Source organism: Alosa pseudoharengus, unplaced genomic scaffold (genome assembly GCF_046254945.1).
Source record: "Alosa pseudoharengus isolate Yale_2024_CS ecotype anadromous, Long Island Sound unplaced genomic scaffold, YU_APseudo_1.1 YU_APseudo_1.1_scf_2, whole genome shotgun sequence".
Taxonomy (NCBI): Eukaryota; Metazoa; Chordata; class Actinopteri; order Clupeiformes; family Clupeidae; genus Alosa; species Alosa pseudoharengus.
The window spans coordinates 48,809,118-48,826,677 of record NW_027468663.1 but is presented as its reverse complement, the minus strand read 5'-3'; the positions used below and the strand labels follow the sequence as shown (position 1 = coordinate 48,826,677).

At 40.5% G+C, this 17,560-nt stretch overlaps 3 protein-coding genes across 4 annotated transcripts; 1 reads left to right on the top strand and 2 right to left on the bottom strand.

Annotated features, from left to right (window-relative positions):
• Window positions 1–2,168: 2,168 nt before the first annotated feature.
• LOC143134727 (uncharacterized protein C1orf21 homolog) lies at window positions 2,169–8,601 on the bottom strand. 2 transcript variants are annotated; one of them, XM_076295325.1, is made up of 6 exons: window positions 8,477–8,601; window positions 5,453–5,587; window positions 4,857–4,942; window positions 4,575–4,642; window positions 4,073–4,133; window positions 2,169–3,922 (listed from the first exon to the last, which is right to left on the bottom strand). In XM_076295325.1, exons 2-6 carry the CDS (start codon window positions 5,541–5,543, stop codon window positions 3,884–3,886), a joined length of 345 nt encoding a protein of 114 aa, XP_076151440.1. In that variant the 5' UTR covers window positions 5,544–5,587; window positions 8,477–8,601; the 3' UTR covers window positions 2,169–3,883. The 2 variants fall into 2 exon arrangements, with proteins under 2 accessions (XP_076151440.1, XP_076151441.1); XM_076295326.1 differs by having other exon boundaries at window positions 4,857–4,939.
• A 408-nt stretch (window positions 8,602–9,009) lies between these two features.
• sec22ba (SEC22 homolog B, vesicle trafficking protein a) lies at window positions 9,010–12,872 on the top strand. Its single transcript, XM_076295323.1, has 5 exons — window positions 9,010–9,272; window positions 11,021–11,130; window positions 11,678–11,838; window positions 11,916–12,062; window positions 12,301–12,872. Exons 1-5 carry the CDS (start codon window positions 9,198–9,200, stop codon window positions 12,453–12,455), a joined length of 648 nt encoding a protein of 215 aa, XP_076151438.1. The 5' UTR covers window positions 9,010–9,197; the 3' UTR covers window positions 12,456–12,872.
• Window positions 12,873–12,927: 55 nt separating this feature from the next.
• Window positions 12,928–15,523, bottom strand: imp3 (IMP U3 small nucleolar ribonucleoprotein 3). The gene is made up of 7 exons (XM_076295324.1): window positions 15,279–15,523; window positions 15,056–15,163; window positions 14,528–14,602; window positions 13,910–13,989; window positions 13,387–13,438; window positions 13,200–13,272; window positions 12,928–13,070 (listed from the first exon to the last, which is right to left on the bottom strand). The coding sequence occupies exons 1-7, from the start codon at window positions 15,413–15,415 to the stop codon at window positions 13,044–13,046; spliced, it is 552 nt and encodes a 183-aa protein (XP_076151439.1). The 5' UTR covers window positions 15,416–15,523; the 3' UTR covers window positions 12,928–13,043.
• Window positions 15,524–17,560: the final 2,037 nt, after the last annotated feature.

Genomic DNA, 17,560 nt, shown 5'->3' with positions numbered 1-17,560 from the left:
TTTGGATTGTATGTCAGATGTTCTGATATAGAATGACTACACAAAATATGGAATAATTACACAAGAGTCTATTTTTGCATTTTCTTTGTTGATTCAATGGGTGTGTTCAGTGGGATTTCTCTTTCTACCAGGTTATCAAAGCCCTTGGTTGAATTCTTTGGAATTCCTAGGTTGATGCACTTCGTATTCCAAGTACTTTACATGTTTTAGTGACTAACCCAGATACATTGCCTCAAAGTAGCCTAGTACATTTTTCATGAAAGAATTATAGCCCTTTAGCACTGTTTTGCCAAGATAATTAAGAATTTATGAGGCTTGACACATAGCCTACTCTGAATTCAGGGTTTATCACTAAAGCATACGTCTACTTTTGTAGACCTACTTTGAACAGTCACATTTCAATAGTTGTCATTAGGCCATACCTACGTGCGGTAGGCCACAATGTATTGACGGGCCAAGTTTCCTCCGAAACTATTTCACAGTCGGACGTAAACACAGTAAATGCTGCGCCTGCGCAGAGTGCTGCATGCGAGATCGGCTGAAATGTGGCTACTCTCTCAGCAGCAGCATCGACACAATAGTATGGCTGATGAGACAGTTAAAGAGTTGGATGAAAGACCGGTCTATCGAGACCCTCCTAATTGGATTTTGCAGCACCCTAAGGTAACATTAAGTTCAATCAAGGTTGGTTTTGGTAAACAAAAAACAAAATACTTTGTGTCTGTCTTATCTCGCAGTATCTCGACTTCATACGACTAGACGTGGGGGATAGTGCTCAGGTACACGCTGCATTCCTTGTCTACATGGATCTCACAGAAGGTGAGGCTGAGTTTTTTTGAAATGCTACTAAAACTAATATATCTACCTGCTCCAGAAACAACTTCTTATTGTCTTGCAGTACGTCACTGGAAGTGTGTGTCCAGCTTCACCTGTCCTAAACTGGAAGCAGTCCTTCTACAAGGCTATGAGAAAGAAGGGGATGTAGCACACGCTGTGCTTCCGCTGCCTGCTCACAGAAAACTTAGTCACAGAGAGTAAGAAAACACACTTTTTGTTTTCCTCAGAATACCCCAGCAGATCATTTTCAGAGTCAAATATATACAAGTTAAAGGAGCACCTTTTCCAATGCGTCAGAATGATTGTTAACCTTAGTGAATGTGTCTTGCCTAGCGTGACACATTGTCCATGAATGCGAGAGACAACACACAAGACTAGAGCTCTTTGCCAATGTGTAAACAGCTAAAACAGAACAGCCAGTACGCAAAGGCAGTATTTAGCTGTGGAGTACCACTACTAACAATTAGATGATTCCCTTCCCTTTACTTTTAGCTACTTCTGGTGTGTGGGGGTAAACAGAATGTGAGGGTACTCCCTGGTGTACTGATTACCTTCTCATTGTCCCTCCGTGATGCTTTGTGAACATTGTAATTATTGGACTGTGTTTTGCTGCTGTCTCCTTTTGTCACACAGGGTGCGGTGGGTTTTGAGCAGAGGTGCTACCATGCTGCTATGTGCAGTAGCATCAGACTCCACACTAGTGTACCAGAGGCTTAGCAATGGCCTCGTGACCCCTGACCCGCCAGTTGACATCCAAGATCAGGGACGTCGACAGCACCGCAAGCGTAGGATACCTCCCTGAGTCTCAACAGAAGTCATGAACTAATTAATATGAGCTTTCTTCAGTTGCTCCAGAGACATTGGAATTAAACAGGGTTGTTTCCCGGAGGGCCTGGTATGGACATATAAACATAATGCGGTTTGGAGAACTGCATCCAGTGAGTTGGAATATTAACTAGTGGCAGGAGTATCACGGGTGCGTCATTGTTCTCTTCCTACATTTCAAAATTAAAATTTGCCATTCAATTCCTTCCTAAACTCCTGGGAAAGTTTTGTTTTTCCTCTACATTTCAGTTGTTAGGAAGTCTATTTTGTCACTTTTGGAAGCTAAAGGCTAATTGGTGTAACCCACTTCCAGTGAGTTATGCTGAGCTAGCCTATCGGGTTATTGCACACACAGAAAGAGAAGGGTATGTATACTCTTATCTAACTCATGAGCTAGTTTCCCAGAAAGGTGACTCATATGACAAAAGAAAAGGCATAAGTTGTTTTTTTGTGTTCTTCATGTACAATTGAACAGATAATATCCATTAAACACAGGACAGAAAAGATTTAATGCATGTTTTTTATTATTATTTTTAGTAGAAAAACAAAATGAATTGGATGTCAAGCAAGTCTCTTTAACAGATCTGTAGGATTGGCAAGTATAACCTAGATAGAATATTATATCTAGAGCAGTTTAAGGATTTCACATGGCTGGATACTAAGACATATTACAATACTGTCCATGTATACTTATACATGTTAATGCCGTACTTTGTGATTTCAATACTTGAAGTAAACATTTCAGGTACATTTGGACACACTACTGTGACTTACAGGAATAAAACATACACAGGACTGTATGCAGGACTGGCTTGTATCTTGCATCAAGTAAACCAAAAGACCCCTCACAGCTGATTCTACATATATTGAGCCATTCAGATGATCCAACACTTACCATTGCCATTTACACATCATCCACTCAAATGACCCTTCAACTTCTAAACTCAATCTTGTGTTATCTGACCTTTATTGTTAGACAGCAGAGGTTCTGTAGATACAACAAAGTCATTTTAAATAGTTATTTGGTCCTACATTCTTTGCATGGCAACACATATAGATACTACTGAAGAATGGATTCTAGAACTGAAATGTCCCGATAGTAAAGTGTATTTCTACAGTAAATCGCAGTCAATACTGAACAGCACAAGTGTCCTGAGATTTGCACACATGATCCAGAGGTGGAGCATAAGTTACAAAAAAAGACTAGAAAAAATGTACATATGAAGACCACACAACTTGCAAGATAATGACCAAGTTTCCTTGAAGGCCAGAGGAAAGAAAAATATCCGGTTAGAAATTCCAACTATCACCTAATATTTGTCTATGTATGAGTGCAGAATGGGAATTTCTTTGGAGTGACAGTACATTTGCTGTCTTTGAGTGAAACAGAAATACAAGCCAATGATTTGAGAATGATTATTTTCATTTAGGGTGCTGTACTAAATATAAATATCTTGTAAGAATGCAACAGTGCTAAATGGAATGGCATTTATCTGAAATAAAATAACTCTAGTGCTTGGGAACAGTAACAAATATTTGGGGTGTACTCCCTTCCCCAAAAAGGCATCACTTAGTATCTCAAAACTACTAAGAAACAAAAATCCTGATCACTTGCAAAAAGTTCAAAATTAAACATGGCCAAAAAGAACGGTGTCCAGCACTGCCTTAGTGTTCAACAACTCCTCTTTCCCTCTTAAATCTTCTAGATAGGCAGCAACAGGATAAGGCAGGGGCATAGCTAGACAGTCTGAACATGGCTTTTGCCAAAGCTCCATCCCTCTACTCTTCCATAGCCAACTTTGACCCATCTCCTCTCCTGACAGACTGACGAAGCCCCTGAGAGGACACTGCTGAGAACCAGTTGCTCTCTTTGCTTTTGTGTTCTATCCCAACACTTTTGCACAACCTCACAATAGTTTTGTGTTACCACATAATAGGGGAACATATATAACTATTGAAATGTATGTCAAAGTGCTGTTGATGGTACACAAAACCTATAAGGGCTTTGTATAAAACATGTATCAGCACAGGTGTAAAGAAGGAAGAAACATTGTTTAGAATTGCCCTTGCCTCAATGCGTTGGTGGATTAGTGTTGTGTTTGCACCATATTGCTTTTGCTCATCCTGTGAGCGCTCGCAGAGGAGAGGAGACGAAAGTTGGCCATGACGAGAGACCGGGAATCAGGCCTTGAGAGGAAGTGAATAAAAAATCAGAACTGTGCTATGTGACATCCTCTTCCTCTGAGCAGTAGTCCCGCCCCTGGAAATGGAAAATAAATCATGTGGGTCTGCTCTGGAAATGGTAAATGACTAGACGACGTCTATAAGCTTTAATACATTGGTTTCTAGAGACAAAATCTCTCCATGTCTACATACTGTTGCAATGGGGTTAAATCAGGTCTTTCCTTACCCTCTCGATTTTCTCATCCAGCATCCTAAAAAACTCCTGCTGGCTCTCAGACGAGTGGATACTGCATGGAATGGGAACAAAATAACATAGAAATGATACACAAGTCACAACAACGAGCACCCTGTCATTACAGTGGATCGGACCACACAACCAAATAAATTATATTCAACTCCAACACGTGACTTAATACTTCAGGTCTGTCCACAGGACTATGGAATGTTTTGTAAACAACATTTTCCCTTTGAGTTTTCACAAAGTTTTACATCCATACTACAACACCATTCATCCTCATCCACATTGATTAGCAAAAAAACATAACATCCCAACCTATGTAGTTTTACTCAAACACTCAAGCCACCTGCTACTTTAGCTCAGTTCAAACAGTTTGCATGGCACATCTTCTGCTGTCATGTTTATTGCATTGTTTTGATTTTAAGATAAAAAAAAAAAGAAATGCACCACTTCCCTATCAACACTGTTGAAGATGAGGTACGCCATTTACCTTATCTTGTTGCCATTAACACCCTGGCTGTCCTTCAGTTTGCCCTTTTGCAAAAGTGTGCTTTTCTCCTACAATAAACCCACAAAACATTGTAAGTCGCTTTGGATAAAAGCATCAGCTAAATGAGTAAATGCAAAACACACATTTGCAATACAATCCACAAACTGTACACTGTACAAAGGACACAACAGTTGGAATAAAAAACACAATGTCTACATATAGTTAGAGGAGAGGGGCTGAGGATGCAGGACTTTGACTAAAACTGCTTGTTTGTCATCTTACCAGGTTTTCCTGGTTGCATGCGTTCACTTGGTCCTCTTCACCATGCGCATGCTTGACTTTGTCCACTCCCTTTGCTCTGTATTCTTCTAAATGAAGCAAAAGATAGATGCATAACAAAGAACAAAAGTCATAGAATGAATAACAGCATAATTTTAAAATAGCAAAACAAGTTTACGTCCTTTTTACTTGTGTGTATTATAAAGGCTATAAGTATATATATACTATTTTGATCCCGCGAGGGAAATTCCCGCGAGGGAAATTTGGTGCTCTGCATTTATCTCAATCCGTGAATTAGTGAAACACACTCAGCGAACACAGTGAGGTGAAGCACACACTAATCCCGGCACAGTGAGCTGCCTGCTACAACAGCGGCGCTCGGGGAACAGTGAGGGGTTAGGTGCCTTGCTCAAGGGCACTTCAGCCGTTCCAACTGGTCGGGGTTCGAACCGTCAACCTGTCAACCGTTACAGGTCCGAAGCGCTAACCAGTAGGCCACGGCTGACCACTGCAAAACACTGGCATGTATAATGGCATGTATTAGTTTGCAAAAAAACTGCCCATGGTGAACAAACAATTGATGAAATTGTTTAACTGACCTGAAAAGGCATCTCCATTGCTGTAAGCCTTGCCCTGGCCCTCGTCCTCATTGGGTACAGCTGACAACTGCTTGGCTGAGGTGCAGCCCATCGCCTCACTCCCTGCCGTTAGCCCACTACATCGCAGTGTTAAACCTATACGAGGCAAAACAAAGCGAAGGAAGAACTAGATGTACCGCAGAGCGGTACAAAATATGACCGCCGCCCAGTCCAGCACATTTTTTCCACAAAAAGAAATCACGCTGAAAAGCCTATATGATTTTAACTGTCTCACTAAATTGCATTATCCACACTTAATTCTCACTGGTATCTGCTAGACAACAAGTACCAAAACATTATTAGTTCATAGATTTCACATGCAAAATTAATTTGATACAACCCCACCTCCATCTTGCCTGTTCATAATTCTGAGAAATTCTTGATTGTTTGTGTTATGTTTATGTTATGTGTGTGTGTGTGTGTGTGCGTGCTTGTGTGTGTGCCTGCGTATGTGCCTGTGCATGCAAGCGTACATATGTCTACTGTGTGAGTATGTGTAATACGTATGATTACTGTGAATGTGTGTGTGTGTGTGTGTATCTGTTTGTGCACATGTGTGCACATGAAATGGGTTAACATGACCCCTGGAGGCAAACATACAGAAAAAAATGGTCATCCTAGGCCCTATAGTTCTCAAGATATTCACAGAGAACTGTGTCTGCCCTACCCTCCTTTTGGGGGGTCCAGTCCAGCAGGGGGGCTACAGATCAAAACGAAAAATGACGGTTCCATGCTATCCATGTGGGGGTACATGCCCACCAAGTTTTGTGTACCCGGGTCTTTCAGTGTCCCGGGAATCCTTGTTGGTGTACGTCACTAAATGTACACATAAATTATTTTATTGTAAGGCCCCCCATGAACGAAAGTACACAAAACTTGCCATGCATTCGGAGGGTGTCATAATGATCCTACACTTTTAATTTCGTGCAGTTTTGACCTTGTCAGCCAGAGATATTGTGATGAAAACACCTAATTTTTTGCTTTTTAATTTTTAACTAGGTGGCGCTATACATGAAATAAGTGGTAATGGGATGGGTTGACATGCCCCCTTAAGACCAACATACATAAAAAAAGGTGGACCTCCTAGGCCCTACGGTTCTCGAGATATTCACAGAAAACTGTCTCCGGCCACCTACAGGCCAGTTGGTGTATAGTAACATAAAGTAATTAATTGTGTGGCCCCCCATGAACGGAATTCCACGAAACTTGGCGTGCATTCAGAGGGTGTCATAATGATCCTACACTTCCAATTTCGTGCAGTTTTGACTATGTTAGGTCACAGATACCTGCGATTACAACACCTCATTTTTACTTTTTTGTGTTTAACTAGGTGGCGCTATACATGAAATGAGTGGTTATGGAATGGGTTGACATGGCCTCTTGAGATCAACATACAAAAAAAAATGGTCCTCCTAAACCCTACGGTTTTGCGAGATATTCACAGAAAACTGTGTCTGCCCTACCCTCCTTTCGGGGGTCCAGTCCAGCGGGGGGGCTACAGATCAAAACGAAAAACGATGGTTCCATGCTATCCATGTGGGGTTACATGCCCACCAAGTTTCGTGTACCCCGGTCTTTCAGTGTCCCGGGAATCATTGACGGAAATTTGGACATGCGAAAAAAAAAAAAAGAAAAAAAAATCTGACTAAACCTTCGCTTCGCTGCGCGGCGGTCATAATAACTCAACATGTAAATGCATGTGTGCATTGCCATATTTAAAAATGGGCTGTGCATCTTGAATCTCTCCTAGCCTTAAACTTTGAGCAGAACATCTGAACAAGGCTGTTAAGATAGAACTTTAGCTGTCATATATAATTCTAATGCCAAACAAACTGCCCTGGAGGCTAATCATACAACCAATCAAATATCCACACACCCATCACATTCAAGCTTTTCACCTTAAATTTAAACTTTGGATGTGTGTTTGTAACCACTGACTGTCATACAGTGCAGGCTCAGGGATTGGCACAGACACCTAGCTTCATCATGGGCAAGTACTAATCAGAAAAAGTGATTAACATTTTCCAATGAAGCATTGCAGACTGCTCTCTGGCAGAGGGTATTTCACAGACAACCCAGAAATGTCTTTGCCCCCAAAGCACACTGAGAGTCTCTTCCTTTTCAAAACCAAAAACTATTTACAAATTGGACAATATAACGGCTAAACAGCCAATTAGGCAATTCACTAATTCACTATTCACTAACGTTTCAGGGACTTATTTACAATTATTCTGAGCATCTTTCGTGTCAAGCTGGAGTGCAATGGGCCTTGTGTGAATCGCTAGAAGGCTGCCAGCCAGCCAACCGCACGAACGGACAATATAGCTGGTAAATAAAGGGAAATGTGCCAGGACAGTTTTGGTTTAAAACGAGCTGCATATTAGTCTTTTTTGTTTTCTCATAACTCATATACCAGCAATGCCTTAATTCAAAAATATTGACTAGAAGCTACTGCCAGTCTGTTCACCACAGCAGCGAGGTGACATGAACCGCACAGCTGGGAGCAGCTGTGCACCCATAACGTACAACTTTGGCCTATGCAATATGCTCTGGCGATTAAAAACACATACGCAGTAGCATATTTCATTGTATGGCAGCAATCAACAAAGCCAAGAATACCCAGAAAGAAAGTATGGCACAGCAGCAATTTGATAGAGATCGGCGCATTCAAGTTAACCCATTATTACTGCAAGCTGCCACACAACCAACGTCAGCTAGCTAGCTAACCCGCAGCTGTAATGCTTAAAATGTATCCACAAGGTGTTACTGCCTCAAATGTTAAAGCAAATACCATAATACCTGAAATCTAGGTAGAAATTAAACAAGAGGCCCAAAAGAAACGAAAGGATGACAACAACAACGGGGGCACAACAAAGAAACAGAAACCGAGGTATTTCGAACACTGTGGGCGCCTCCGCACAGACTGACGTTGCTGAACCAGAAAATCACGATTCATACGCTCACAACAGCATTATTCGTACTTACTTTATAGTGTCTTATTAACAACGTTGCAGTTTTCTTATTAGAAAACCGTAAAAGAGCAGCTCTTACATGCGCGATCTACAACTCGCTCAAACTGTCGCCCGTGTCTTGCATGTGAATTCCAGCATACAGACATTAATAATCGATGGGCCACCTATTCATCTGCCACGGTCTCTGCTATGATGATGAAAGGTTAAACGATTGCCGAAACATTCAACGGCTATACGCAATAAGAATTTACCCAATGCAACTATTTTTGGTGCAATTCAAATGAATGTGTAAACCAAATTAATCCCAATGTTTATGCTATATTTTGGTGCTTTCTAGGCATGAGAAACCACTCATGGAATGTCATAATGTACGAAAGATTTACAATTAAAGTACAAATAAATTAAAAAAAATTCTCAGCACTGTGGACAATCTTGATGCATCATTGATGATTTTATCCATAGACTGTATAAATACAACACCTGTACAACGATGGGTGCGGAACCTTTCTTTGTAGACATTGGAGATTTCGTCGGACTGTATTTGCACAGACACATCTCACCCTGGTCAGCGGCTCCCTAGCTCAGCACATTCCCACATTCCCCGTAGCCGTAACCAGCCATAACCCACTTGTAAATCTCTGCGGTACCAGAGCCCGTCTTATTAGACATTCTCTGGCGGTACCGTCAAAGCTTTAAATTGCAATTACAGACTCTAAAGAACATACAGTAGCAGGATGGTTCTGCTTACAATGATTGTTCGAGTGGCCGACGGATTGCCCCTTGCAGCATCAATTCAAGAAGATGAACAGGTTTGAATAAACTTTTATAGCACACGTTATCTATGTCACTTACTAAGTTCAGCGATTTTTACTTTGAATTGATGTGATAAACCACGTTATGTTCTTGTATGCAAATATATGCAGGCTACGTTCACTTGTGTTACTATCAGGGATGTAGTGGAGCCTAAACGCAAGTAAACGCAGTTAATTATCCACCTCTGAAATTTCAGAAATAGAGTTTATTCACCTCTTATTCGAGTTTATCCGCCTCTCAGAACAGTTTATTCACCAATTGCAACTTTTAACATTCTAAAATCACACTGTAGGCTATTACATTCGCAATATGTACACTCATCCCACTAGTATTGCCACCATCATCATCAAACATGTCCTGAATGCCAAAATAAACTCAGCAAAATACCCTCCGTTGTACGATGTACTAGTTTTTGAATTTTCAATAGTTGTACTACACACCATTAGCACCTGGAGAAAGAAGGGATTTTGAACCTTGATGTTCTGAATGCCTTTTTAAAAAAATCGATAGCCTACCTACCGCACGGCGCAGTCCACGTCGCTGAGATCACAGAAATCATAGTTTACCCACCTCTTATTTTACCACTACATCCCTGGTTACTACCACAGATCAGTTTCGCTCGAAAAATACCTATTTAGTTGATGGGCTGCCAAACACTAATCGCAGTAATAGTCAAAACTCATATACTGACAGTATATGGTCAAAGCTCAGGAAATGTGACATTTTTCAAAACAGTCTGAGTATCAAAGGTCATTTTAATGTTTTATGCCTATTACTTGGCCTTTCACAAATCAAATGGATCAACCTGGTCATTTTAGCAGCTACCTTACCTATATTTTTGGGGTTGCATGCACAAAAGAATGCTACACTCCATGTAACACAAATGCAACAACACCTTTTTGCAGTGAAAAATTCCACAAATTAAAAAACAATAAATGTCACAATATATTGTGTGTAGGGCATTTTGTTCAGTTGTGAAGATATACCATACATAACAAATTGAATGACAAAAATCATGCTACGTGAGGTTTCAAACACAGAGGTGTAAAATGGCTCAGAATGTGATACAGCAACATATTTGGGGACATTGCTTGTGCACTATGACATTGTGCTCCAGGCATCCCAAAGTGCTTGGACGAGAATGCATTGTAGTTCACTTGTCAGACAACAAGTGGGGATTAGGTGGCATTTTACTTGAAGCTTAACATTTGTGTTTCATTGTTGCCTGGTTCAGTATTCCATGTTTTCTGGCAGGTTTGTAACTTTAGATTTTACAGTAGACTACTTGATGACGTGGACTGACTCATTCTTTCTACGTTCATCAGCTAGCTAGCTGACAAATACACCAAGCTTAGCAGCAGTTGTAATGGTTCTTCAAGAACTGAGTGAAGTGGTTCAGGTTGTATTAAATGTTATTGTGGGTGGACGGGTGAGTGATGCCTTTATATGGGGCGGGGCATGTCCCCCTCATTATGATTACAGCCTTGATTCTGTTTGAGGTAAGCTGGCTGGCAGAATAGGTCTAGTAGGAAAATGTCTGAATATTTTCCTATTTTTAAGGAGGAAAAGCAAACAAACAAAGAATAGGATATTTTGTCGACTGTACACAATCTGATAAAACTCGGAATTCGACTAAGAAGTTTTCCAATATCAGCTTACTTCCTTTAAGTATTTGTACTTCGTTACTTCCCATCTCTACCAGCCTCCATGCATAGATCAATTGTAACTATTTTCTTTTTTGCAGTCGGGTCGGGACCTTCAACATTATCAGAGTCAAGCTAAGCTGCTATGCCGCAAACTCAATGGTGAAAGTCCCAGCAGATGCACTTTAGAGGCGGGGGCCATGAATTTTCAGTAAGTACTAGTTCTAGACAAGTATTCAGTAGCCTGGGAGAAAACAGACGAACCTCAATTGAGATATGCGGTTTGGTGTCAACTAGGGTTGTGCAAAAATTCAGAATTGAATCAAGAATGACTCCTTAATTCCAATTCAATTCTTGAATTTGAATTGAGGTCAAAAACAGAATCTAGAATTACAGAATTAGAATTTGAATTAAAGGAAGTATAATTGAAAATGTTCAAGACGGGAATGCTCAAAAATGTACCTGTAATGGTCGGGTTTGAGGATCATGAAAACGTGCCCAAAATTCACATTCCTAACTCTATAGAACCAAGATCTTAGCATATGTGGTGAAATTCTGAGCTATGGCCATAGACTATAATGGAACAGTCGCTGCTTCTGCTCTGCATAAAGGAGCCAATTCAATTCAAATTCCAATTCATGAATTGAATGGAGGCCAATTCTAAATTTTGGAATTTTGCACAAGCCTGGTGTCAACCAGGCTAAGTATTCAGTGTTTGTAGCTGTGCAAGTTCTTCACAATGTCATCCATTTTACCAGCTTTGCCATAGAGAAAGGTGTTTGCTACCTGGCCTTGTGCGAGGTTGGTTTCCCCAGGAAACTTGCGTTTGCATTCTTGGAGGACCTACAAACTGAGTTCAGTGAGCAGTACGGGAGAAAGGTACCTACAGTTTCACGGCCTTATTCCTTCATTGAGTTTGGTGAGTGGCTTTACTCTATTCAAAAATCATTTGAACCTACAACTGAATTGTTTATGACAAATGATCTCTATGTACAGACACATACATCCAGAAGGCAAAAAAATCATACATTGACAGCCGAGCACGAAGGAACTTGAACAGCATCAACACGGAACTGCAGGATGTCCAAAGGATAATGGTAGCAAATATTGAGGAAGTACTTCAGAGAGGAGAGACTTTGTCAGGTAAGTTTGTCATATGAAGACTGAGACTAGATGTATTGTAGACTCCTTTTGTTAAAACACGCTTCTCTGCACATTGCCAAAGATCTGTTAGCAGCGTTTGAGCTGTGTGAAACTCATACTAGGCTGCTGTTCAACTCTGGTTCTAGCAAAATTGCATTTCTTCAGTTATGTTGTTGCCGCAGTTAAGTCCATGCTATATGTATGCACTGGTTGATCAATATTTCTTTTCCTCCTGTAGCATTGGATTCCAAAGCCAGTAATTTGTCCAGCCTCTCCAAAAAGTACCGCAGTGATGCCAAGTACTTGAACACTCGATCCACATATGCCAAGGTGGCAGCTGTTGGTGTGTTTTTGATCACACTTATTGTGTATGTGCGTTTCTGGTGGCTCTGAGACCACCAAATTCAGGAAATCCTATTTGTACTGAAAGAGGAGTAGGGTGCTGGTTCATTGGCAGCTCCAGAAAAGCTGTCATTACTAATGTTTGGGCTGGGATGTCTTCTAGAATGTGGTTACACCGGTGTTTGGATTTAAAGCAACTTTTCCTGTCTCTCTGAACATGCGCAAATAGGTGCGAGGCAATTGTAATACTCATCTAGACATTCAATACATTATACATTTTCAGCAGTGTCTGAAATCTACACAGAATTTTGACATGCATTTCACTTCCAATTGTTAGTAAGCTTATTATTGACTGTTACTTAATGTGAGGTTAAAAGATATTTGACAAAATGTGGTTAACTATTGTAGATGAGTAAATGGCAAAATTAATGTGTTTCAGAAAGGGTATTCAGGACACATAATGAGTATTCTTTACTGCACAGGAATATTTTTATATAAAACACAAGAAAATTTTCCACAAAAGTTGTTTTCTGATGTTTTAGTTATGTATAAGATACGGAACAATCACAAAAGGGGTATATGCCGTTTTGAAGACAACATCCAGAGGCCTGCTTGAATGGCTCCATTCTCTGTAGAAGTCTACACCACAAGGTCAAAGTCATCCCTCTGAAAACAACCAAAGTCATACATAATGTTAAAATATCTTGCCAGGGTAAAATTCAGAATATGACAGTAATGTGCCATAAGTATATGGTTTTCAACAGAATTGGATTCAAAATCCAGTGTATTCCATACCTCTTCATTGTAATTCATGACATGCTGTTTAATCTTGGAAGAATCAACCCACGTTACAAAGTCCTCCATATTTCTATAATAATAGAATTAAACACAGAACTAAATTAAATAACTCCATTTATAACATGACACTCCACCACATCACACAGCAGGGAATCACTCATAGCAAAGTTCTACACAAGCTGACCTGGTGACGAGGAATGCAGGATCTGTAACAATTTCTGGTCCAACTCTGATGTCTTAGAAAGGAGTCAAGGGAAATCTGAATCATGCATACAACACACTGAGTTCGGTTTGGTTCCTCCATGGATGACTCAAGATACGAGTTAATGTGACAAAACAGAATCTTAACAGGAAAGGCTTGATGGATGAAACTCAACAAAAAGACTAATCATGCCTGCCTTGTAGGGCTGGACGATTTGGGGGAAATGTCAGATTTGTCTAACAGATATTGTGATTTGATGTCTAATTATTTTGGGAAAAGTCAACTTTCAGTTCAGTATAGCACATTTCACTAGGTTGGGCCACTTCTGATGGGTAAGCATTCCTAGTGCATGAGAAGCACAACACTAGTAGGTGAACTTCACTGTCTGTCACACAAGGAAGATGACATGAATGTAAAAAGAGATGTGACAAGATGAACCATGGGGACAGAGTTTCCAATTCTGCAGCCCTACTGCCTTGTTATTCAACAGGTTTAGTAAGGATACGTCCTTGCTCGATAAAGGTAATTGCTGTCTTCAGATTCTGTGCCATGCGTAATCGCACCATTACTGTTGGAAGTCGTCTCCTACAAAATTAAAGGCACACAAAAAAGAATATTAAAGAACCAACACCTTCAACAATTAATTAATTTCAACAACTGATAAAGAAAGGACAGCGGTTTGTTAACGCAGGCTTATATCTAGATCTGTAAAAACACTGAACATTTCTAATCGGCAGACCTGCTGTATTAGGTCAGATATGGTTTACAAAGAACACTTAATTTAGTTAAAGGTGCTCTTAGCGATGTCATACGTTTTTTAGGCTAAAACATTTTTTGTCACTTACAGCAAACATCACCTCACCATCCGCTAGCTGCCTGTGTCCTGAATACACTAAAAAAAACGCGATCTCTGGACAACCCAGGCTCCAAAAACAGCCACAAAACAACTTGGGCAAACCTTGCCCATAAAAACATAAACTACCAGCAAATCACCGACGAGATGGTGCACGGGAGGAAGTAGCGAGCTAGCTTTCTGTTTTGTTTGAACGTCAACTGAAGTGACGTTTCCCAGCATCAGACAAAGGGGCACAAAAGCATTTGGCAAAGTGGCAATTCATCTTACCTGCAGAAGGAGGAGGCACTGACATTCTCAACTAAAGAGAGGTTCTGTTTGGTGGGGATCAATCCCACAGTGTACCTGTGAAGTTATTGTAAATTATTGTAAGCAAGTCAATGGCAACTTAGTAATGTTATAGATTTAACCAGGGGGCTATTCCAAGTACGTGGTGACAAATCTCAGTTAACTCAAAGTAAGTGGTAGACCTCCTACAAGAAGAGCCCTATGGCATTGGGTTTTTTTTAGGAGAATGAAGCCATACAGCTCTTCTATTAAGAGGTTTACCACTTACTCGGAGTTAACTTAGATTTGTCACTAAACGTATTTGGACCTACCCAATTTGGACCCAGAGCTCTAGTGCCCGGGTGCGTTTCCCAAAACCATAGTTGCTTACCTGTTAGCAACTTAGTTGGTTGGCAATGGGGAAATTGCATTGCAACCAACAAAGTTGCTTACATAGTTAGCAACTATGGTTTTGGGAAACACGCCCCAGGTCAGTCCATTCCAAAAACATAAATTTTAAGTCACACTCACAGCTTTTCCAGGAGAAGCGCAGTACTGTGAGACCTGAATCCGTCCTTTTCGTCAAGGTCCCTGATTTTTCTACACAATTCTCTTATATTACGACTTAATTTGTTGTACCTATAATAATAAAAGAAACAAAAGCACAACACACCCATTTTCAATATGTCTACAAAACATGTAAACACGACACGGAGGTTCACATGCTAGTGAGATGGCTAGCAGCATTACTTACTTTGTGTAGTCCTCTCTCTTCTCGATATGATATTTTCGTAGTATCTTAACCTCGTGCAAGTTATTGTCGACTTCCCAGTTTAAGAAATCGACCTTTTTTAAGAGCTTTTGCTCGTGAAATTTCAATTTACGCACCATTTTCAATTAAATTAGGGACTGAGAAACACTTCTACAATTTCACTTCAAGCTACAGTCAGAGAATGTCTAATAAGGGCTCTGCTACAGTCATGTTTCGGAATCACACGTGAATTACTTCTACGTCCAATATCAGGCACACGTGACGATACACTGCCATCTAACGTACTGGAGGATCCGCGTCCTGGAAGAATTCTGTCATTGTAGCATAGTTTTTCCCAAAAATGTCATTGTATTTTTCCTTGTCCATAACGCAAGAGGGTAAAATTACAAGTATAACATAGGCTACTAACACACATCAGCCGTAACATTGCATACGATTTGGCATGGGGCTCTTTCCAGTAGGCCTATGGTCATTCCTATGTACGCCAAAACTGTGCATGTTTGTTGGCAAAAAGCTCTTTTCATCTGACCATAGAACACAATTCCAGGCAAAGTCCCTGTAGCAGATAGCAACTCCAGCCATACCATCTCCTCATTTTGATAGGGGCAAATAGATATGGATCCCTTTCCAGGCAAATTCCTTTTGATTGTAACTTTTAAAGGAACCGTATGTAAAAAATGTATTTCAATTAATCATAAAATTGCCCTGATATGTCACTAGACATTAAGAAATCATGTTCATTTCAAATACTTATATCACAGACAACAGTAGTCTGGCCAGGATATTGTCATTTAAAAAGTGAAGTTGCAGCCCTCAACTGATGTTGATGTTGTCATGTTGTGTTTTGGCCTAATGCGCCACCCTCCACCTATCTACTAATCACAAAGTCAGTAGTGTTTCGTCATCCGGTTGCCAACTCTGCCAGTCAGAGGGGAGGGGAAGGGGATACACCGCTCTACAGTAATTTGAAAGTGATTGTAGTACCCGTTTTGGCCACAATCTTACATACGGTTCCTTTAAATTATTGTTTTAATTGAAACTTGGGCATTTTCAGGCCAATATACTTTTCCCCTTTTTGAATTATTATGTGTCCTCCTTGGTGCTTTGTAGGCACCTTTCTTCTGTTCACTGTATTTGTCAGAATTTGTATTTTTCTCTCTGTTGTTGCTGTTGTAGGCCTATAGTACTCTGGATCATCTCCTCTGGCCTCCATTGTTTGTTTCTGAATCAGTCATAGACATGGACGGAAGCCCACCTAGCTGGCTCTGACATATTTTGGATTGGCCATTATAGGGAGAGAGTGGTCACTGGTAAGACCAGAGAAACTCATCTTTCGCACACTGGAATAATGCCAACGGGAATGAACCTTTTTAATTGTGTAAAAATAGGGATTTAGTTGCATAGGCTACGCTATGCCCCCACAGCTACTCGGCTAAAAACGGCGTAATTTGGAATGCTAGGGGGTGAGCGAAGGTGCCTATTGGACACATGTGAGTACTCGGCAACATCTTTCAGTACAGCTAAGGTCAATTTCACACCGAACTTCTCCTTTAAATAACAATTATATTTCCTTATTAGCTGCATACTTGAGGTTGGATATATTAAGGCAAGTCAAGTTTCTCACATACTGGAAGTTCAAGATGCAGCCTTATGATTTTGTAATGAATGTAATTCTTGAATTACGAAATTCGGCACAGATACACAATTATGATTTTGGCCTATTGATTATAATGTGGTTAATTGTAAGTATAAGTATATTTTAATCTCTGCATTTAAGAAAATATAATCTCTGCATTTATCCCAATCCGTGAATTAGTGAAACACTCAGCACACAGTGAGGTGAAGCACACACTAATCCCGGCACAGTGAGCTGCCTGCAACAACAGCAGCGCTCGGGTAGCAATGGGTCGGGGTTCGAATCGGCAACCCTCCGGTTACAAGTCCGAATCGCTAACCAGTAGGCCACGGCTGCCGAATTGAAAGCTCTGTCAGTCAAATTCAATATCAAAATGTTTTACTTTTGCCTTTTATGGGGTATGTATAGGCAGACAGCCCTGGTAACTTACCGTTGTCGTTGACACACCTGCTCGCTTGACTGCCACTGCAAAGTAGCCTGTGCATTGGCATTCTCCATGCGTGTAGCCTGCGTGTCAGATAACCCTGACGTTTCTTGTATTGTCGTGCTGGCTGTCGGAATGATCAGCAGTACAAATAAATTCGCTAAAATATTGGTGGGGACAATTTTGTCAATTTTGATTAGGACT

What these genes read in the sequence shown, in the direction of transcription:
- LOC143134727 (XM_076295325.1), bottom strand. Translation starts at nt 5,543, where the DNA reads ATGGGCTGCACCTCAGCCAAGCAGTTGTCAGCTGTACCCAATGAGGAC. An exon ending in GTTAATGGCAACAAGATAAG is followed by an intron (nt 4,134 to 4,574) that starts GTAAATGGCGTA and finishes CATTCCATGCAG; the next exon opens with TATCCACTCGTCTGAGAGCC. An exon ending in TGGATGAGAAAATCGAGAGG is followed by an intron (nt 3,923 to 4,072) that starts GTAAGGAAAGAC and finishes TTCCATTTCCAG; the next exon opens with GGGCGGGACTACTGCTCAGA.
- sec22ba (XM_076295323.1), top strand. Translation starts at nt 9,198, where the DNA reads ATGGTTCTGCTTACAATGATTGTTCGAGTGGCCGACGGATTGCCCCTT. An exon ending in CAATTCAAGAAGATGAACAG is followed by an intron (nt 9,273 to 11,020) that starts GTTTGAATAAAC and finishes TCTTTTTTGCAG; the next exon opens with TCGGGTCGGGACCTTCAACA. An exon ending in TTATTCCTTCATTGAGTTTG is followed by an intron (nt 11,839 to 11,915) that starts GTGAGTGGCTTT and finishes CTCTATGTACAG; the next exon opens with ACACATACATCCAGAAGGCA.
- imp3 (XM_076295324.1), bottom strand. Translation starts at nt 15,415, where the DNA reads ATGGTGCGTAAATTGAAATTTCACGAGCAAAAGCTCTTAAAAAAGGTC. An exon ending in AGTGCCTCCTCCTTCTGCAG is followed by an intron (nt 13,990 to 14,527) that starts GTAAGATGAATT and finishes TTAATTTTGTAG; the next exon opens with GAGACGACTTCCAACAGTAA. An exon ending in TCATGAATTACAATGAAGAG is followed by an intron (nt 13,071 to 13,199) that starts GTATGGAATACA and finishes GGTTGTTTTCAG; the next exon opens with AGGGATGACTTTGACCTTGT.